The sequence below is a fragment of the Perca fluviatilis genome, chromosome 14, assembly GCF_010015445.1.
Source record: "Perca fluviatilis chromosome 14, GENO_Pfluv_1.0, whole genome shotgun sequence".
In the NCBI taxonomy this organism is placed as follows: domain Eukaryota; kingdom Metazoa; phylum Chordata; class Actinopteri; order Perciformes; family Percidae; genus Perca; species Perca fluviatilis.
In genome coordinates, this window is record NC_053125.1 from 29,184,702 (window position 1) to 29,206,162 (window position 21,461).

Sequence of the window (21,461 nt, forward strand, 5' to 3'; positions counted from 1 at the left end):
CTGGTTTGGTCAATCTTTTCATTTTATTTTTTTTTTATTTTTCTATTCGGTGCATCCTTATATTTAAATACCCAAACTTGAAAGTTAACATATATAACAGCTGTTACGTCAGTTTACTTTCTTGTGCTCATTTAAAATAAATAATTTGTCTTTATTGTTATTACTGTAAAGTCTTAATGTAGCTGTAGCCTGCTTCTCCCATTAAGGTTGACTTAACGTTATTTTAGACTGAATATAGCTGTCAGCTAGCAGTTAGCCGAATTAGCTGTTAGCTAAACTAACGTTAGCTTCCCGGTGGAGGCTAGCCATAGGCTAGCGTGGAACAAATCGTGCAGGTCGTATCCTCTGTAAAACAGTATTATCTTGCGCATGTGCAGAACGGATCGTGCAGGCAGAACGGATCGTGTACCGACAGTATCACCTCCCGTTAGCATTCCACTGACCGCCATTTTTTTCTTACGTCACTTGACTGAGAATAACTTTACATCCGAAGCGTTTAAAGACTCTATTTGTCCGTTGTTTAGTTCTAAAGAAACACAACAACGTATAAAAGGCTCCATTACCTTGTATCTCCCGTTATGGCTCCGTAGCAGACTCTTTTGTAAAAATAGGCTAACGATTGTGTCATAACCAAGTGACTTACTGTCGCACAGTAGAGGAATTACCGTATAGTACAGGAGAAGCTCGCAGGCAGTTTCGACTTACGTTAGCTGTTTAGGTTTAATTGCTAATGTTAACTAGCATGTTAGTGATCAGTAATTAGCCTGTGTCTATGTTATCTCCTTACCTACACTCTCCGTCTCTGTAAGATTGGGAATGATTGAGATTTCTCTTGGCACAGCTACTAGAAGACTTACAACTTTCAGACACGTTGCTCACGTCACATTTACGTTGTCTCCGTCAGTTGGAGGCTGCGCAGCAGACCCGTCGCCAGACCTCAGTCTTAAGGGGGGCATATGAAATACATGGGAGGGCACAATTATTATTAGCGTACAGTACGTATATTTATAATAATCATATACTCTTGTTATACTATTCGCAAGTAATCATCACGTTAAACATAACCAACAGCAATATGACCAGGTAGCCTATATAGCCTACAACACATTACATAGAAGCAATGTTATGAATATCCATAAAACACTTGACTATACAACATATTAGATGTAACACCAAAGCATCTCTCAAACATTGCATTTTAAAGCAGTCAACAGAAGAATATGCATTGCTATGCATGTGCCATGAGACACACACGCACGCACGTGCACACACACACACACACACACAGACTTTGAACCTACCGGTACTTTGAGTGGAGGCAGCATGTCCTCTCTTCAGTCCCTCCTGTCAGTTGAAGCTGCATGCTTATTTAAGCCCTTGTCTGTAAATCTTAAACCCCTTAATGAAGAAGGTCGCGTCCGATGATACAGATGTGAATTTCCTGCAGGCCTAACAAAATGCGGAGTCCTTTTCCACCGAGTAGCCTACGCAAGCCAGTCCCTGTTCAAATACCAGCTAGAGGAAAATTATCGGTTTTTTTTTAACCAAACATTTTGACTGGAACACAACCTGTTTGGGTTTGTCCGTCACACCCCCTGATTCAACAGTTAGTTGTGGCCCAAATGCTGCCCCAGTCGCAGTTGCACTTGACCTGCAGGTCTTGCCAGGCCCAGGGTCGGGCTCCACGGAGCTACTAGCATCAGGCTCAGACTGTCGTCCAGGGCTCCTTCTCCAACGAACATCAGGAGGCGTCGGTTATGCCGTTATCCAATTTGGCAGAGGAGAATGTTGGTGGGCTTTTCAACCATACTGGATATCCATGACGAACTGAAGCGAGTAAGCCGGCCAACTCGCCAAAAATGTATGCGGTAACTGTTGAGCGGCTACACGCACGGTAGGCTACGTCCGCGCGTAGCCTAACTTTCTTTAGTAAGGCCGTGATAGGCTGTTGCAGTGTAGATTCCCATCAATCAAACAAAAATCACACCATTGTTTATTTATATTTTTAATGATAAAGAATGCAACATTAATGCAACACAAAATTAGCAACTATGATAATATAAAATTAAAGTTTTTTAAGAGGTCTGTGCCTCAAGTGGGGGGGCACAAGCATTTTTGGGGGCGGGCCCGGCCCCCTATGGCCCGCCCATAGCGACAGGTGTGCTGCGCAGTAAAGCAAGGTATCACCGGAAAAGGAAAGGGCGCGCAAGATGGCGGCAGCAACAGTCGAGAAATTGCGTTGCTAAACTTTTAAATGCTTTTCTCACCTTCAAAGTGGAATTTATTTGAAGCAAACAGCTTGTGACTCTCATTGACCATTTTCTGAACGTTTGTTTTAAATTTGCTGCAAAACCAACAACTGGTACTAGCTAACGGGAGTCTAGCTAGTTAACTCCGACAACTGATACGAACAAAAACTCGACAGAGGACGTCATGGAAGTTGTGAAAGCTGGAGATATGCACTCGTATACTAACACTGACCCAGACGTAACTCCACTCCCAGACTCAGCACCAAGTACACCTGCTACAAAAAAAGGGAAAACGGAGCCCACTCTCTCTGAGATGCAAGATAATATTGTAAGGCTTGTGGCCGAAAAACTTTAAGAAAATGCCGACTGTCTCGCAATACTGATTAAGAAGAATACTGATACAATTGAAGATTTGAAGAAAACTTCTGAATTTATTTTCCAAGAAGTACGTGATGCGAAAAAAGACATTACAACGGTCAAACAAGTCAGTGATGAGCATCAAAAGAGAATAACAGAAATGGAAGATAAGATGAACGAGATGGAACGTTACCACCGCAGATGGAATCTGCGTCTATATGGCCTACCAGAGCAAGAGGGGGGAGGATGTGAAGCAGCGGGTCGTGGACATCTGTAGCACAATCCTACCAAACGCCGGAGAAGATCTACGCTTCCACATTGACGTGAGCCACAGAATTGGAAGGAGAGATGGTGGTAAAACTAGGCCGGTGATAACAAGATTTACATCCCGGTCGACGAAGGAAATGCTGTGGAAATGTGCAAAGGAGTCGGAGTTCCTCAAGATAAAGAAGCTGAAATTTGGAGAAGATTTGACCACAAAAGGAAGCATGCAACAGACTTTGGCCACGGATTGAAGAGGCACGCAAGCAGGGGTTGATGGAAATAAACTCAACACAACTGGGCTGAAAACAAATATGAAAAGTTACATTTATGCTTTGTTGAAAGCTTAGTTCTAAAGCTTAGATCTAATCTAAAAATAAAATAAATAGTGTTCTGAAGTAATTGAAATATTGAGTTTCCAGTTTTAAGGCACTTTCATCCCAAAACATTTTCCTCAATGTTAGAAAAACACAGTCTCAGGGGTCAGACATATCTAATCTAGTCTGTTTGTTGTAATTTATTAATATTCAAAAGGTGAAGAAAAGCATTTTGCACACTGTTCATTTAACACTAGTTTTTCTAGATACTTTTTGTTTCTAGTGTTCAACCTGTCTTTGTCCCTTTGTTCACTTAATGTAAGGGGTATACGAGAACAGGTAAAGAGGAAGGCTATTTTTTTATTTTGTAAGAGTCTCAAGGCAGATTTTTGTTTTCTTCAAGAAACACATGCCTTAGTTTCAGATTTCAATTTTTGGAAAAGTCAATGGGGAGATAACATGGATGGCTTATGGTAATAATAACTCCGCTGGTGTAGCTATTCTGAAAGGATCCTTTCAGGGAAAAATACTTAAAACAGTTGCTCATGATTCTGGAAGGTGGATTATTTTAGTTTGTGAATTTATGGATGATATTTTCATTCTGGGTAACATATATGGATATAATAACAGCCTAAGAAACACAATTTTATTTGAGGAATTTGAAAATGAAATCTATACTTTACTGAATACCTTCATATTCATTACTGTTTGGAGGGGATTGGAATAGTATTAGCAATCCCACAAAAGATTGTCACCCTCAAAGATCTTTAAAAGGCACTTATGGAGAATTTAATAACCTATGCTTACATCTTAATTGCTGTGACATTTGGAGAGTAAATAATCCAGATCAAATCCAGTTCACTTGGAATAACAAAGATCTGTCAATTAGATCCAGGATTGACTTTTGGCTTATATCAAATGAACTCAAAGGTAAAGTAAAAGAAGTCAAAATACAACCTTCAATCTTCACTGATCACAAACTTATATTTTTAACCTTGCATACAAAGAACCAGTTAATTAGATATAATCCAAATTTCTGGAAATTGAATAACACACTTTTATGTGATAAAACCTTTAAAGAAAAAGCAAAGGAAATTATTAATGAAAATTGGAGGAAAGCTCAAGAAGAAAAAATGTATGGTCAACACTGGGAATATGCAAAATTTCAAATTCGGAATATGGCAATTAAAAGGGGTAAAGAATTAGCAAAAGAGAAACGATTTGAACAAGACAGAATACTTAACAATATCATTTATATTTATGAAAAAGACAATATGTCTCAAACAGATATCAATAAGTTAACCGAATTACAATCTGAGTTGGAAAATGTGTACCAATACTTAGCACGGGGGGCTTTTATCAGGTCTAGACGGCGATGAATGGAACATGGTGAAAGAACCACTAAATATTTTCATAGTCTGGAAAAAACAAATGCCAGTCTTAATAATATACATAAACTTAAGATTAAAGAGCAGATATCAGAACATCTCCCTGAAATCTCGAATTTTGTGGAAAACTTTTATAAAAAATTATATTCCGAGCAAAATGGCAGTTTTAACACATCTGATTTTTTCATCTCTATAACAAATGAGGCACGAGGTATTGACCAAACTCAAAAAGATTTCTGTGATCAAGCGCTGTCACTCTATGAAATAAAAAAAAATGTTAGTAAACTTTTGACACTATTGACCCTACCATCCTGTTACAGAGACTGGAACACTTAGTTGGCATTAAAGGAATCGCACTAAGCTGGTTTAAGTCTTATTTCTCTGATCGATCTCAATTTGTTAATGTTAATGATAAATCCTCTAAGTACGCGAAAGTTAAACATGGCGTTCCACAAGGCTCAGTGCTTGGACCAATTCTATTCTCCTTATATATGCTTCCTCTTGGTAATATCATTAGGAAACACTCAATTAACTATCACTGCTATGCGGACGACACCCAATTATACTTATCAATCAAACCAGACTAAACCAGTCAGTTAGGTAAACTTCAAGCATGTATTAAAGATATAAAATCCTGGATGACCTACAATTTTCTGATGCTAAACTGTAACAAAACTGAAGTTATTGTGCTGGGCCCTAAACACCTCCGAACTTCATTATCTAAAGATATAGCTACTCTGGATGGTGTTGTCCTGGCCTCCAGCACTACTGTCAGAAATCTAGGAGTTATTTTTGATCAGGATATATCCTTTATCGCCCATCTAAAACAAACATTGAAAACAGCCTTTTTCATCTTTGTAACATTGCAAAAATTAGGAATATCCTGTCTCAAAACGATGCTGAAAAACTAGTACATGCAATCGTTACTTCTAGGCTGGACTATTGTAATTCCCTACTGTCAGGTTGCTCAAATAAGTCCCTTAAGACTCTCCAGCTGATCCAGAATGCTGCAGCACGTGTTCTGACGAGAACTAAGAAAAGAGATCATATTTCTCCTGTTTTAGCTTCTCTGCATTGGCTTCCTGTAAAATTCAGGATTGACTTTAAAGTCCTTCTCCTGACCTACAAAGCCCTAAATGGTCTAGCACCATCATATCTAGAACAGCTCTTGGTACCTTATTGTCCCACTAGAACACTGCGCTCCCAGAATGCAGAGTTACTTGTGGTTCCTAGAGTCTCTAAAAGTAGACTGGGAGCCAGAGCCTTCAGCTATCAGGCTCCCCTCCTATGGAACCAGCTCCCAGTCTGGGCTAGGGGGGCAGACACCGTCACCACATTTAAGAGTAAACTGAAAACTCTTCTCTTTGATAAAGCTTATAGTTAGGGAGTGAGGAGTTGCAGCGTCCGCCTAACCCGGTCCACCTGCTTCTCTTCGTAGTCATCAGATTTATTGATCATATAATCAATAATATAGTGAGATTAGAGGGAGGCAGGCCAGTACAGCCTCTCATCAATGTTTTCATTTGTTTCCTTTTGTATGCATCCTGTCCCAGAACTGCTTGTTACTAACCCAGCTCTGGGGAGTTTACTCCCGAGTCCTTATATTTCTTCTTCGCAGAGCGCTCACTTGCGATCCCCTACAACACGCCGCGTTGCGTCTGCGCCACATAACCACCCCCATGCTCTGCAGCGCACGCGTTTCATCCCGCAACGTCCTGCTGTGACATGAACTACAACGACTTCCTTCAAAGTCACTGTTCCACTATCTTTAATGTGACTATTATCGCCACTGTTCATCACACCCCCAACCGCCCGTCAGACAACGCGCCCTACCAAGAGTCTGGGTCTGCCGAGGTTTCTTCCTAAAAGGGAGTTTTTCCTTGCCCCTTCGCAATAGCCACTGCTAATGCTTGCTCTTGAGGGAATTACTGTAATTGTTGGGGCTTTGTAATTTATAGAGTGGGGTCTAGACCCACTCTATCTGTAAAGTGTCTCGAGATAACTCTGTTATGATTTGATACTATAAATAAAATTGAATTGAATTGAATTGAATTAAACTGAAAGATAATAAAGCCCCTGGTAATGATGGCCTTACTGGTGAATTTTACAAGGTATTTCAAGATCAAATTTCTGAATTTTTACTTCACGTCTTCAGAGAAGCTATAGACGTTGGCAAACTTCCACCAACTATGTGTCGGGTATAATTACCTTGATACCTAAACCTAATAAAGACAAACTTGTGCTTGATAACTGGAGACCCATAACCCTAATTAATAATGATACAAAATTATTCTCTCACATTTTTGCACAAAGACTCAAGGCATGTCTAGACACAATTATAGATGACTGCCAGTCTGGATTTATGCAAGGAAGGCATATCAGTAACAATATTCGTTTGATTTTAGATCTGATTGACTATAAGGATTACATAACAGACAACAGCTACATTTTATTCATAGACATATATAAAGCCTTTGATACTGTAAAGCATAGTATGTTATTTGATGTGTTAGATTTTTTTGGTTTCGGTCAATACTTCAAAAGAGCAATACAAACTTTGTATAGTGACTGCAATAGCTCAGTTAAACTTCCATGGGGAACAACTCATAGATTCAACATATCCCGTGGTATAAAACAAGGAGATCCTGCGGCCCCATTTTTGTTTCTCTTAGTAATGCAAGTGATGGCCCTACATCTGTACAATGACAACCTTCAAGGCATTAACGTTGTAGGGAAAGAAATAAAATGTTGCCAGCTAGCTGATGATACAGCCATTTTCTTAAAAGATGAATTTCAGGTTAAAAAAGTTATTGATTGTCTTAATGTGTTCTCTAAAATTTCAGGATTAGTGTTAAATATTAAAAAATTTACCCTTTTTCCACTCAAAGAGAGCAACATACATACAACAGAATTTGAGGGTATTCCTGTTAAAGAGGAAGTAACATACTTGGGAATTAATATCTGTAAAAATCAGACAGAAAGGATGAATTCCAACTTTCAACCTCTCATTCCAAAAGTCAAAAATAAATTTGATAGATGGCTCATGAGAGATGTATCACTCAAAGGTCGGGTACTGTTATCCAAAACTGAAGGATTATCCAGATTAGTTTATCCGGCCAAAGTCTTAGATGTTCCAAAACCTTTCATTAAGAAAATAGATTCTGCATTATTCAATTTCATATGGAAAAATAAGCCTCACTATTTAAATAAAAATACTTTATGTAATCCGTACAATCAAGGAAGTTTGAATGTTCTTGATTTCCATACATCTAATATAGTTTTCAAGGTGAACTGGATTAAACATTATATAAAAAAATAAAGATAAAATGTGGTATTTTATTCCAAACTTTATTTTTCAAAAGGTTGGTGGTATTGAATTTTTACTAAAGTGCAATTTTGATATTGATAAAATCCCTATTCAGCTATCTAACTTTCATAAGCAAGCTCTTTTATGTTGGCTTCTTATTTATAAACACAATGTTTCACCCCACAAACATGTGATATGGAATAACAAAGATGTAAAGTATAAGAACAAGTCAATATTTTATCCCAATTGGGTCCAAAACAACATTTTATTGATTTCCCAGCTGATTAATGACAATGGTCACTTACTTACATATTCAGAATTCTTAATGAAGTTTAATATTCCAATAATTGCAAGAGAATATAGCATAGTGTTTGATGCTATACCCACGGGTTATAAAAGACTGCTGCAGAGTAGTAATGTGTTAAATGAACAGTCAAATTTTAGAACAGATGTCTTATTAAATGGCATTGACATAAAGGATAAAAAGTGCAATAATAGATATTTTAGACATTTGACGCATTGCCCCACAGTTGCTCGATGCAAACATTATTGGAATAATCACTTTGGGAATATCAATTGGAATTTGATTTGGATCTATTATAATAAATATGTTGTTAGTAATAAAGTTAAGGAAGTATTTTTCAAAATTGTCCATTGCATCTACCCAACAAATCAAATTTTAAAGAAATATAAACCTGAACTTTCTGAATCCTGCACATTTTGTGGGGTTTTCACAGAGACGATTGCACATTTGTTTTGTGAATGTTTTTATGTCAGATTGTTCTGGATTGATGTGGAGGATGTATTTTATGTATTGTGTGGTTCTAAGATAAAATTACAAAGTAGTGACATTATTTTTTACTATGAAGGAAATGATGTGAATAAATGCCATATTTTCATTTTAAATCTTTTAATTTTATTTGGGAAATTTTATATCCATAAATGTAAATGGTGTAAAAGCAAACCAAATATTCACCAATTTAAAAATGACATTAAATTATATTTTGAAACTTTAAAAGGACTGACGTATAAGAAAGCCATCCGGACTCTGAACATCTATAATGCCTTTCAACCTCTTTGATGTAAACTCCATGCTCCCCCTTTTCCATGTTTGTATGTATGTATGTTTTCTGTATTGGAATAATAAAGTTTTTTGAAAAAAAAAGAAAAAAAAGAAAAAAAAAAAAAGGTATCACCGGAAAAGTGCTTCTAATAGCCTTCACTGGTCTCCGTGGTCCAGAGCAACGGGGTCTATTGGTCCATTATATACTGTCTATGCGTGGAGCACACTGTGGACACCGGTGGACACACGTGTCATCGAGAAATAAAAAGTAAGCCGTTTAAAGAATGGTATTGTATACTACCGGCACACCTGAATCAAATCAACATGTGCACGAGAGCATGCGGTAGCGGCACAGCATGATAAACGTGTACTATCAGACCCACGGAAGCTAGCCGGCTAGCTAGCTAACGCGATAGCTAGTAGTGGCACGACATGATACATCTCTGGTTCTCTTCATACAACCGTCGTTCATTTAGAGAAGCATTAAACGGTGAACGGTTTACGTTAGTGAATATTTTAGACTATGAACGGCGAGTTCTCCGTGTATTGAGAACATAGACAGTATATGAGGTAGCTTCCTGTCACATGACCATTCTTATCGGTTGCCAGGGGCAACTGTGTCAGAGCGACACAGACAGAGCAGGGAATACGTGACGGCTCGAGGAATTATCCCGGCGTTTAAACACTTATACGGTATATATATATATATATATATATATATATATATATATATATATATATGTCAATGGTTTAAACGGAGAAATTGCGAGAAAAGTAAGAAGAAAGCGGCCCTTACTGGGAAAAACTGATAGGAACAACAATTTCTGAATTTTAATCAGTTAGAGTCCACTAAAAGTGATATTTTTGCCGCTGACAGGCTCAGATTATTATTCTAAGTGTCTGACAACATTATTAAAGTATCCCTACAGAGATAGACCTTTTAGTTAAAGCGTAAGATCCTTTTAGTTTAACATGAAACAGCCAAGAAATCATCATCACCAAACTCCACCAGACTCCATGTAAATAATCAGTGATTTAATGACGTTAAAACAGATTTCATTCAAAGTCGACAAAAACAAAATTAAACTATCAAAAGCTGTCTTGGTTCGTCTTTCCACTGTTCCAACAATCACCATTCTGGTTTGGTTGAAATAAAACCTTTAATTCAGTCATTTACATGTGGAGATATGCTGGCTCTATACACGCTAAAAGTCCTGATTATTTACATGGAGTCTGGTGGAGATATGCTGGCTCTATACACACTAAAAGTCCTGATTATTTACATGGAGTCTGGTGGAAATATGCTGGCTCTATACACGCTAAAAGTCCTGATTATTTACATGGAGTCTGGTGGAGATATGCGTCCGTATACACGCTTAAAAGTCCTGAGATTATTTACATGGAGTCTGGTGGAGATATGCTGGCGTATACGTTATCGCAAAAGTCCTGATTATTTACATGGAGTCTGGTGGAGATATGCTGGCTCTATACACGCTAAAAGTCCTGATTATTTACATGGAGACAGGTGGAAATATGCTGGCTCTATACACGCTAAAAGTCCTGATTATTTACATGGAGTCTGGTGGAGATATGCTGGCTGTATACACGCTAAAAGTCCTGATTATTTACATGGAGTCTCGTGGGTTTGCTGTTGGTGATTTCGGGGCTGTTTTCATGTTAAACTAAAAGGATCTTACTCTTTAACTAAAAGGTCTATCTCTGTAGGGATCCTTTCCAGTCAGCCTATTTTTCATGCGACAGGCAAAATAGAATAGGAAAAGATATTTATAATATGTCAATTTGACATAATTACATATTAATAAATTACATGTTGATGTTTGAAAGTGTTTGGGTTTTGACATAAATGCAGATATAAATGTCATTAAAAAAACAAACAAATCGATTTTCAAATATTGCACCAACAGAACGATATTACAGAACGAAATATTCTGTAGACTATTTTGCCGACGTTGTCTTTGTTGTAATCAAATCAGTATATATTTACGTTCAACATGGTATTTCATTTTATCAATGGGAAACATATTTATGTACAGACAAGGCTAGCAGCAGTAGCAGCGCCGCGTCAGACACGTTTCTGGTGTGTAAAGACGTAGAATATTCCACGTAACCGACACGCAACCAAAAGCGCCACGCTCACGCGACGCCTCCAGTGTGTAACCGGCCTAACCCTTTCTCCTCTTGTCTTTTTTCTCCCTCTCTTTCAGCTGACCGCCAAAAAAACCTCAAAGAAAAAGAAGAAGCGAGTACCAACAACAAGTTCTCTGTTCAACCATTGGAATGCACGGGTCCTTTAGGATGAAAGAGATTTTGGGTGTACTTCTGCTGGTCAGTATATGGATACGGACTACTGACGCTGTTAGGAACACAGGTGAGCTCAGCAGGAGAATGATCTTGTAATAAGTTGTCCTTCAAATGTTTCACTATGTAAAATTGTAGCTCTTCCAGCACGTGTGTAGTAGGGGTGGGTGATATGGACAAAAAACAATATCTCTATTTTTGGTGATTTTGACGATAACAATAATTAGACGATATCCTTTAAAAATGTGTTTTTAAAAGTCAGAGTTACTTAATCACTGATGATAATAATGGGCACAATGTTGAATGAAAACTGTTCTTATTTATTTTCTTGAAAATGTATTCAAGTAAAAACAATTCAAAGACATACAAAATACTAATACTATACTAATACTAACTGAACTAGTGTAGGAACATTGAACTCTGAGTAAACATTCAGTTGTACACCTCTGCTGTAAGGTAAATTGTGCAAATTTTGCATTCTTACATACAGTTCCTCCGGGTAATATCAGAGAAGTTCAGGGCTGCGGTGCATGTGTGGAAGGAGCAGACAGCTGAGACCTGAGCTCAGCCACTGCTTTAATAAAGTTTATCTTTCAAACTGACCTTTGTCGATCTGAAATGAAGACCGATTCAGCAGCCGCGCATCCTATTTCTCGCTTAAAATGTTTTCAGAAACACGTTTTCGTTGAACTATTTTCATTAATAGGAGATCTTATTCCAAACGAGCCTCCGTTACAGTCGGTTTTGAAATTTGAAATCCGGGAGCAGCCAGCCCCCACGTGACACATTCATCCAATCAGCTGCAGCCATCGCAGTTGTAGGAGGGTGGAGACTGTTTTCTATGCTTGTGATTGGTCAGGGAAGAGAAACTGGTGGCGAGCCCACTAGCGTGCAACGCTGGGAAGCGGGGCGACCCCATCCGTGAAAACAACGCGTATATGGACACGTACCGTGAGACATATACAAACCTGTAATATGTCTCAGACATCCTCTCACAACTTTCACAGCTTAGTTAGTCAATATATTCATAAATGAGAAACGTGTTGAAATAATAACCTTTTTAACGAGAATTTCTTTAGACAACAGGTCAGGGATATTGATAAGGTATTTTCAAAGTATTTTTTACACAAACTAAAAGCTGTGAAAGTTGTGAGAGGATGTCTGAGACATATTACAGGTGGTTTGATGTCAATATATATTCATTAATGAGAAACATGTTGAAACCATCTTTATTGGCTACTATACATCTCTATTTTTACTAATTCACAATTGTGAAATGTTGAATGGCTTTCCCTCTCTATAATGGAAGTGTTTTGAGATTTCTATGCTGAACAGCAAAAAAGCTATTAAAGATTGAAATAGTTGGTATTGCAATTTTACGACGGTCCCTAACTACGTCTGTTGTGACAGGCGCGTTGGACAGACAATCAGTTCTTTGCGCTCTCAAATGCATCGTCATTTTTGGAGAAAAAAAATGTTGGAAGTGTAAACAAAGATTTTATGGAGTGTAAGAGTGAGAAAACCTGTCTGGCAGCTTTCTTTCCAAATATCCATAAATCAATCTAGACAGGAAAATTCTCTCACGGCCCCTCTGCCCCAGGCGACCACCTCGGCACTCCAGATCAATTAGAAATCTTTTTATCAATTCATGTAATGTCTTGGTGCACACGAATACATATGACAGCCTCAGAAATCAAAATAAAAGTTATATAGAATGGTCAGATAAAAATACACTTCAACATGTAGGCTATGACTTTCTGTAAACTGCTGAGAGAAGAGAGAGAGAGAGAGAGAGAGAGAGAGAGAGAGAGAGAGAGAGAGAGTCAGTCTGATTACCTCCGCTGTCTGAACACTCCTGTTTTCTGAACGACAGTTTACGCATCAATGTACTATGTGAAGGCATTTCATCATCTGCTGTCTTAGCGTGTGTCTTCTTGCTAATGACAACTGTTTTCGTCTTCTCTGAAGTGATTTTTGACCCTTTTCGACGCACTTCTTTCGACATTCTGAACTACCGCGGAAATGTCAGAGCGCGTCACGTGACGATTCTGAACGAATCACGTTGTCGGAAATTGGCATCAGCCGATGAGATTGCGCATTTAAATCGAGTTAAATCCCCCCCTTTTACTTTCACGATTGGTTGCTGATAAAAAGGAAATGACCATATTTGGATCCGACAGCATTACACAGGAGAGAGAGAGAGAGCTTTCCGATGGTATATGTGATGACAGGGTGCAGACAGCGATTGTGGAGTCTGCCTTGTCTCGCCTTAAAACAATACAAAGGCTCAATGTGGCCAACATTTATTTTGTGCGTTTCTTCAGCAGAATTACGGTGCCCAGATACATCGTTGGATGCAGAAGTTGACAAGACAGTAATTCTACCGTGTTGGACTGTGCCCAAAATGGATGTCGGCAACAAAGTGGAGTGGGTGCTTAATGATACCGTTGATGTCCATTTGCTCCGTAAGGGAAAACATGAGTTTGATGATCAGGGGAAGGACTACAAAGACAGAACATCTCTTTTCAACAGTGAACTGGAAACAGGAAATTGTTCACTGCGTCTGAAAACCAAGATGTCTCATACTGGGAGATACCGCTGTACTGTTAGAATTGGAGATGAGACAAAACACTGTTTTATATCCCTGACCGGTAAGTGTACTGCAAGCATTTTAATCATGATGAACTCAAATGTACACAATCGGTTTCAAAGTTAAACAAGCAGTAGTAGAAACAGGGTTTTTCCTGACTCAGATTTGGCCTTCTGGGGGAGGGGGGGAAAGACAAGTCTGGCTACTCCACTTGTCATTGGTTGGCTGTCAAAAAAGCTCTTAACGTAGGGCGTTTTTTTTGAAGAAAAAGTTGAACTTTTTAAACTTCAAAAAGTGTCAACATAGCCTAAACGCACCACGGCTGTCTCTGGTTGCGGCCTGTGGTGTATCAGACTAAATGTAATTTAAGATGTTACTATAGTCAAAGTGCAACATGGCAGTCTTTTTAGCTATGTAATTAATGCCTGCACTGGTTTTCTTAGAACTAATCTGCTGCTGTCTGAATCCTTTTTTCTACAGTCCATCCACATGAAAGAAGCAACACTACTCAACTCAATCTATCAGATAGTACCAACTCTCCAGGTAAAGCCAAAGACTGTTAACCTGCTCCGTTATACAAGTCCCAGGTGGGACATACATAATGTTGTCAGACACTTAGGGCGTTTTCACACCGACAGCCTTTAGTTCGGTTATGTCCCGCTGGTGCAGTTCGTCAGGGCAGGTGAGAACGCGGCATTCGCGCTCGGGTGCGCACCAAAAGCGGACTACACAAGCATACCGACACCTGCATGAAGAGGTGTTCTCGGTACGCTTTCAATCGAACTCTGCAGCGGTTCGTTTGTGGTGAGAACGTGATCCGTACTCGATCCGCACCAACTATACCTACTCCTCCAGTCTGAGCTAGTGTCTCCTGTAGTCAGGTGTGGTTCGCAATCTGGGATGCAGCAGAGCAGCAAACTGTAGCCGCTTGCAGCGTTCCTATCACAGTAATAGACAGCAGTCAAGCTCGCCGTCCATCACTCGTATCTCCGTGGTCAAACCAGCCGCCGCTAAAATTGGAGACAGACACCGGCAGAGCAGAGCCAAGTCTCGGAGACCAGAGCAGACGTAGTAACGTCTCTCGCAAAACAATGTCTGATCATTTTAATGAAATGAGCTGGTTTGACCATGGAGATGGAAGAAATATGCACTAGTCCAGAACACAGGACCTTCTTCCTGTATTTACTTTCTTGCTCCCGCCCCCAGACACATCCGACCAATAAGAGGAGTGGACGTTCTTACGAGATTTTCCAGGTGTGAAACCAAACCGAACAGACCGAGGGCAAATCGCTCCAAGTTGACTAACTCACCAACTGATTCGGACCAAAGCAAACGAACTACAGGTGTGAAAACGCCCTTAGAATATTAATCTGAGCCCGTCGGTAGAAAAACAAGCACTTTAGTGGACGTAAATACAAGCTGGACAATTGTCCTGTTAATTTACATTGTAGCTGGCGACTGCAACAACGATTGTTGTTCCCATCAGTCACGTAGACATAAAAACATAGGAAAATAGGGTCCAGGTTGAAAAAAAAAACAGTAGTTACCCTTCAACATCTCTTCTCCATTCTTTCAGGTGGTAACAAGGACTCCACTTTTCCTCCGGGTGGCATCGTCGGCATCGTCTTCGGCATCGTCGGCATCATCATCATCATCATTCTGATCTGGAAGCGTAAAACGTGCTGTAAGCCAATCTAATCAATAAGTAAACTAATCGGTGAAGCCATCACATAATGTTAAATACTGTAACTCTTCTGTGTCTCCTATTCCATCAAACTGCTTTTCTTATCTTGGGTGACTTTTTGAATCTTCCCCTCAGCGTGATATGTCCTGCCCAAACATCTCAGTTCAACAGTAGTTATTTCATATTACGCAAGTCAACACGTCATTGTGCCTTTCAGTAGCGTTAACCGTACCTTAACTATGAAGCTGCCTTGTGTGGCGCGGACATATTTTTCATATTTTTGCCAATTTCAGTCAGTTGTAAGTGTTATACATCGTCTGATTCAAGGAAAGCTATGCTTTTTCTCTGGTGCAGTGTAAAGTCACCACCATGCGTTGTTATCTTTGTGCGAACATAGACAAAAATGCCCAGTGGAAAAAAAAAAAAAAGTCTGTGAGTGAAAAGGTTTTGGAGCAACCTCAGGGAGTTACAGCCTTGTATTGGATGTTGATCTGGGCGTATATTTTTATTTTGGTCAACAGTATCTGAGAGTAAAATATCAAAGTGTTATAGATCATTGGAAAATAGACAACCTAACCTAAACATTGGGAAGACTGTCCCCCTCCTCCACATCATTCCATCCTCTTCCTCTTTCAGCTGAAGTTTTGGGTGGAAAGCGGCCCTGGCCATTCCCTTTTCCACGCCCTCCCTGCTGTCCATCTGGTGAAGTTGTTCTGCAGATCGACCCAGATGATCCGGTGGCTCAGCCCAGGCCAGGGCGTACGGAGGTTGGAAGAACTGGACACCAAGGTAAGCCAGATGATTTTTAGGATGTAATGTTGATGTAATGTGGAGGGTACGGGGGCAGATAGTCTCATCAACCAAGCTGGAAGCACAAAAAGAGATTCATTGCTAGGGCTGGGTATCATTCAAACATTTCCGGTACCGATACCAATACCGTGACTTCGCTACCTGCTCCTAAACGATACTTTTTTGGATACCAATTTTGAACAATCAAAAAGATATCACAACATACGGCAACGGCATAAATGTTTTTATTTATGTTCCACCTCTTACTACGTGATCCCGTCTCTGTGTAACGTTGGACAGCTAATCACAGACATTATTACATCTTGGTAGAAGCATGCTGCGTGCCGATTGGCTCACTGACGCTGATGAGATTTACTCCTTAGGTATTGAAATTGGGAATTGAATGACGAGGCATTTTTCGTAATCGATTCTTTAGAGGCCAGTCAGTCGGTTTCTCTCTTTGTCGTATGCACCGTGTAAATCAATACCATTTTTTTATTCATCAACACAAAGGCCTGTTAGCTAGCATGGCACACACAACGTTCACTAATGGCTCTCACTTCACATGTAAGTAAAATATTAAAAATGAGAAAGAAGATTGTGTCCATGGTTAAATGAGGTAGCCAAGGGACTGAAATCTCTCCAAATTCAAAACTCAAAATAAATAAACAGCCAACATGTATCGACTGCACACTGGTCTTTGACCCAGAACTACAGCTGGTTATGTGTGACTGTGTGATTGATAATGAACTTTGGGGGTTTCATTATCTGCCTTGTAAACTACTTTCACTTTATCTTCTCACAGAAAACACGTGAGACTGGAAGGGATCAGGGAGCCAAATCCTCCAGGAGATGTCAACATGTGAAGCAGGGACATCTGTAGTCTTTATGTCCAGTCTGCGGCCAGTCTCCAAACTACTTTTTGACCGATTCCACTGTCACAGACTAATGTCCAATATAATAATGAAATCCTGAGAGTTTTGCTAGAATCGGGGCGCTCCCGTCATCTCCATCGTTTGCTAAGGTCATAAAACTCACTCCCAGTCAGTCTTTTCCCGTCTGGACGCTCAGACAAAATCAAACGTGTTTAATTTAAAGTAAGTTTTAAGTCTTAGTAGTGTAGTTAAATCATGTGAACATTGTCAACAACCAATGGGCAGTCTCCCTCCAGCACCAAACGGGAAGCAGCAAACCGGCTAGAGACTGGTGTTTATGGTTGCTATTGCAACCTACGCTAAAGTTAAGCTAGGTTAAATTTTTCAAAAACAAATTTGGTTGTAGTCCTGCAACGTGGGACTCTGCAAGATCCCCAGTCTTTACCTATTATGTCTTTAACGTTATGTCTTTAACGAGTTTTCTCAAAGTCTGTTCAAGTCTTTCCCTGCCAAAAGTACTTCATTATTACATTCCAGTAAAACAAGCTAAGGTAAATATTATTGCACTGCCCTGCTATAACTGTCACAACAGAGGGTCCTTTGCACCATGACCTCGAGCCAAACACCCCCCCAGAAGCTTTTTTCACCTGGGTCTAACATTGGGCGAGTTAGCGTAGAGTAGCGTTAGCCGCTGAATAGCTTAGCGCGGGGCTAATGGACCCACGTTTGTATCTCTTAAATGACCCCACTAATAATGCCCGAAATGATACCAAAGGTCTACACTAGTATATATAGGTTATGCTCTCATAAAACGATGGATTGTAAAGTTTGTAAGTACACCAGAAGTTTATGCCTGCTGGCTTCTGCTCTCTGCTGTTGTTGTTGCTGCTGTAAGACATGTGCTTAGGGACGTCTACAAATTACAACACTGAAAAGAGATGCAACAAAAATATTTTTTAATTTAACTTATTTTTTAAAGTAAGTGCTGTAGTATAACTAGCAGGAGACAATTAATAATTGAGGTAAGTTTGGAGACATTACCTTATTTAATCATTAAATTAATACATATTTTTGTTGTATCTCTTTTCGGTGTAGTAATTTGTAGACGGTCCCTAAGCACTCGTCTAACTGCCGGCAGCAGCAGCAGCAACAGAGAGCTGAAGAGAGCAGGCAAGTGTTCATAAACTTCTGGTGTACTTACAAACTTTCCAATCCATCGTTTTATGAGAGCATAACCTATATATACTACCTAGTATAGCTGCATGATTCCGGAATAGTGAGAATCGTAAGAATACTAACGATGAGTCCGACCAGCCCCGCTCAATAGCGGCTAACGCTAACTTAACCGCCCCCAATGTTTAGACCCAGGTGAAATTTTTTTTTTAGTCTGGGGGGGGTGTGGTGGGGTTGCAAAGGACCCTAGGGTAAATTACTCCGAACCATCACTTTAAACAATCGTAGCTAATCATCCTCAGAATCAGAAACAGGCTCATTTCAAGTAAGTTCTCACTACGGCTGGACGGTATAAACACCAGCTACACCTCTAGGAATTTTAGGCCACACCACCCAGCGTTAGTGTTCACATACGAGGAATATGCCCATATAATTGGTGAGTAAAGCCGCCTACACATGATCCACGATCAAACTGCTCTGCGCTGGCTGTGCCTTTTGTTTAGGGAGAGCGGTGGAGAAACTCGAAGGGAAGGTGATCAAGGCGCAACCGCAATAATTACGTACACCAAGTTCCTGCACTCTGCTCTACCTCGCTGTTTTACCTCGGATCATTTATAGGCGGCTTTAAGGGTCAAGCCAAAGTCATTTTACGCTTACAGTTAAAATGATGAAGACGATGGAATGTGTAAAATATTTACTGAAAACTAGGGATGTCCCGATCGCAAGTATTGCATCCGAGCCAGTAGCTGTATTATCTATGCAAATACAAGTGTCGGACTGGGACCTGGTTTAAATATTCAGCTAATTGGGACATCCCTACTGCAAACTATATAGAACCAAGAATATGCAATGTAAACACTTGAAAAAGTGCTACTACATACTACAGGCAGATTTTATAGTAGCACGTAGGCTCTACCCTGTAGCCTAAAAGGGCTGTAAGAGTTTATCTGCTAACTTGGTACGACCCAGTATGAAAAAGCTGTAGAATTCTATTCTTGATGTGACGTCATCACGAGAATGTAAAGAAAGTGCAATACCGAATCGCTGGAGTGCCCTTTTCATCTTTGTCAAAGTTTCAAACATTGTATTTTTGTATCAAATACTCACCGCCTTAACTACAAAATCCAGATGAAGAACACAATTAAGTTTCGGGGTGCCAAATACCATCTCACACAGACGCACATGGCAGCCTTGAGAATGTGAAATGTCACTGAGAAAGGACAACCAGCTAGCATTATAAAAGGGAAAAACACAATTGCATTACATGTCAAGTTCTGTCGAGTTTTACATACCTTCTTAAATTCACCTTTTAAGTGCATTAGCTTATAACTTATAATGTGTTTCTTATCAAAATGTTTAGAACAAACTCAGCTTTCTGAGGGCCAGGCCGTGTTACGTAGCACACCAGGAAGTAACACGGCCACGTTGCTTGCCCATTTTATTTGTAGATTTGCACAAAAACCAGGAATGCCTGCTACCTGCACAAGCAGCATTTCTATGAAATAATTTGCTCTGGCTTTTAAAGTCTCATAATTTTGCACATGAACAGTACGACAGATACTGACCAAAGCTGCCTGTTACATGCTGTTTAGGAACTAGAAATGTGAACGGACCTATTTTTTCTAATTTTTTTACATTACATTGTACATTTGTATGTGTTTTTTTTTTATCTTGCACTCCTGACAGATGAAGTTTACCATTTGACGTAATAAAGTGACAGTGATGATTGTAAATTTGAAGAGGAGACTGTTTTTTCTTTTTAGAGCTGAAGATAGTTTTAGGTTAAAGCCTTCAATAGAGAGGGTGATTAGTAATGGCTAAACATGTTATTGCATTGTTGCTGCTCTACATGAAACGATCATTTTGATTAATAGGATTGGTGCATGGTCACCGGTCCCATGCAGAACTTGCATGCTAAGCCACGTGGCATGTTGGGTACTGCAGCTTAGTGTTAATTTCGTCAGACGAGATGAGACTAAATATGTTCGTCAACGACCTTTTTTTCCATGACTTTTTCCATGGTGTAATGTGTTTTGTGGCGATGCATTTTCCAGCTGATCCAAGAGGCTTTTTAAATACTTCATGTAGCTTAAGAAGGAGGTTATTTATGTATTATCTGCTCTAGCTTTTCCAACGTTTAGACACAGATATGGTAATAATAATATAATAATGGTTCAAAAATGATGACTTGTCATTGAAAAACTTGTACCTAAAGTCTTCCACAAACCGAGGGGAAAACACTGTAGTGGGAGTAAAAAAAAAAAGCACAATATTTACCTCTGAGATGTAGTGGAGTACAAGGAGAAAGTAGTAGACTGTGACTCGGACTAGGCCTACCGAGCCCCCCCACCCCCTCTCTCTCTCTGTTGTTGAGAATGTTTGAGTTCACGTTTAAAGAATACACTAAGGTGATACGAGCCATTCCAATTCCCTTTTAAACCAGGGGTGTCGAACTCATTTTCCCAGAGAGACACACTGGAAAACGAGAATCACACCAAGGGCCAGACATGGAGAGTTTGACGTGCTTTTGTTACTGAATGTCCCTTTTTTTTTTTTAAACATTTTGGTAGCTTATTTACAAATTTTTCTTCCGACTTTTTTGTGGCTTTCTCAGACATTTGTCACCTTCTTGTAAATTTGTTGCTTTTTGTCACATTTTTGTTGACATGAAGCCCTACAAAAGTCATCAAAAGAGTTCTTGTTTTTTTTTCAAAAGAGCTCCTTAGCCATCGTAGAATTTAGCAAATATAGCAAAAAAAAAAATGTTTATAACAACAACCTGTTTCACAGCCTGAATATAAAAACTCTCTATCTGCTTCTGGTGGGACTTCTGAGTTTCTGAGTCGGCAAATCTGCCAATTTCTGCTTTAAATGTCAGGTATGTTATGTCAGGTATGGTATGTCATATGTATGTATGAATGTTCCCGTGTTTTTGGTTTGGCGCGCAACTAGGAGGGCCAAAATGTATTGTGAACCCAAATTGATATACGGGCCGGATCTAAATCTGCAAGGGGCCGGATTTGGCCCGCGGGCCTCGAGTTTGACACATGTGCTTTAAAACAATGACCCAACAACTTTTGGTTCATGCA

General features: G+C 39.6%; 3 protein-coding genes across 4 annotated transcripts in view; 2 read left to right on the forward strand and 1 right to left on the reverse strand.

Moving 5' to 3' along the window:
- Positions 1–21,461, reverse strand: part of LOC120572807 (sialoadhesin-like) — a gene marked incomplete in the record, with an annotated part of 288,199 nt that overhangs the window by 86,479 nt on the left and 180,259 nt on the right.
- The window catches only part of LOC120572882, a 62,438-nt gene that overhangs the window by 10,359 nt on the left and 30,618 nt on the right, over positions 1–21,461 (forward strand). The gene's annotated exons all lie outside the window — the stretch shown is intronic.
- On the forward strand, positions 9,109–17,823 carry LOC120572868 (CD276 antigen homolog). Of its 2 annotated transcripts, none has more exons than XM_039822375.1 (7): positions 9,109–9,210; positions 11,168–11,331; positions 13,586–13,912; positions 14,332–14,394; positions 15,428–15,535; positions 16,172–16,324; positions 17,130–17,823. In XM_039822375.1, exons 2-7 carry the CDS (start codon positions 11,241–11,243, stop codon positions 17,138–17,140), a joined length of 753 nt encoding a protein of 250 aa, XP_039678309.1. In that variant the 5' UTR covers positions 9,109–9,210; positions 11,168–11,240; the 3' UTR covers positions 17,141–17,823. The 2 variants fall into 2 exon arrangements, with proteins under 2 accessions (XP_039678309.1, XP_039678310.1); XM_039822376.1 differs by having other exon boundaries at positions 13,589–13,912.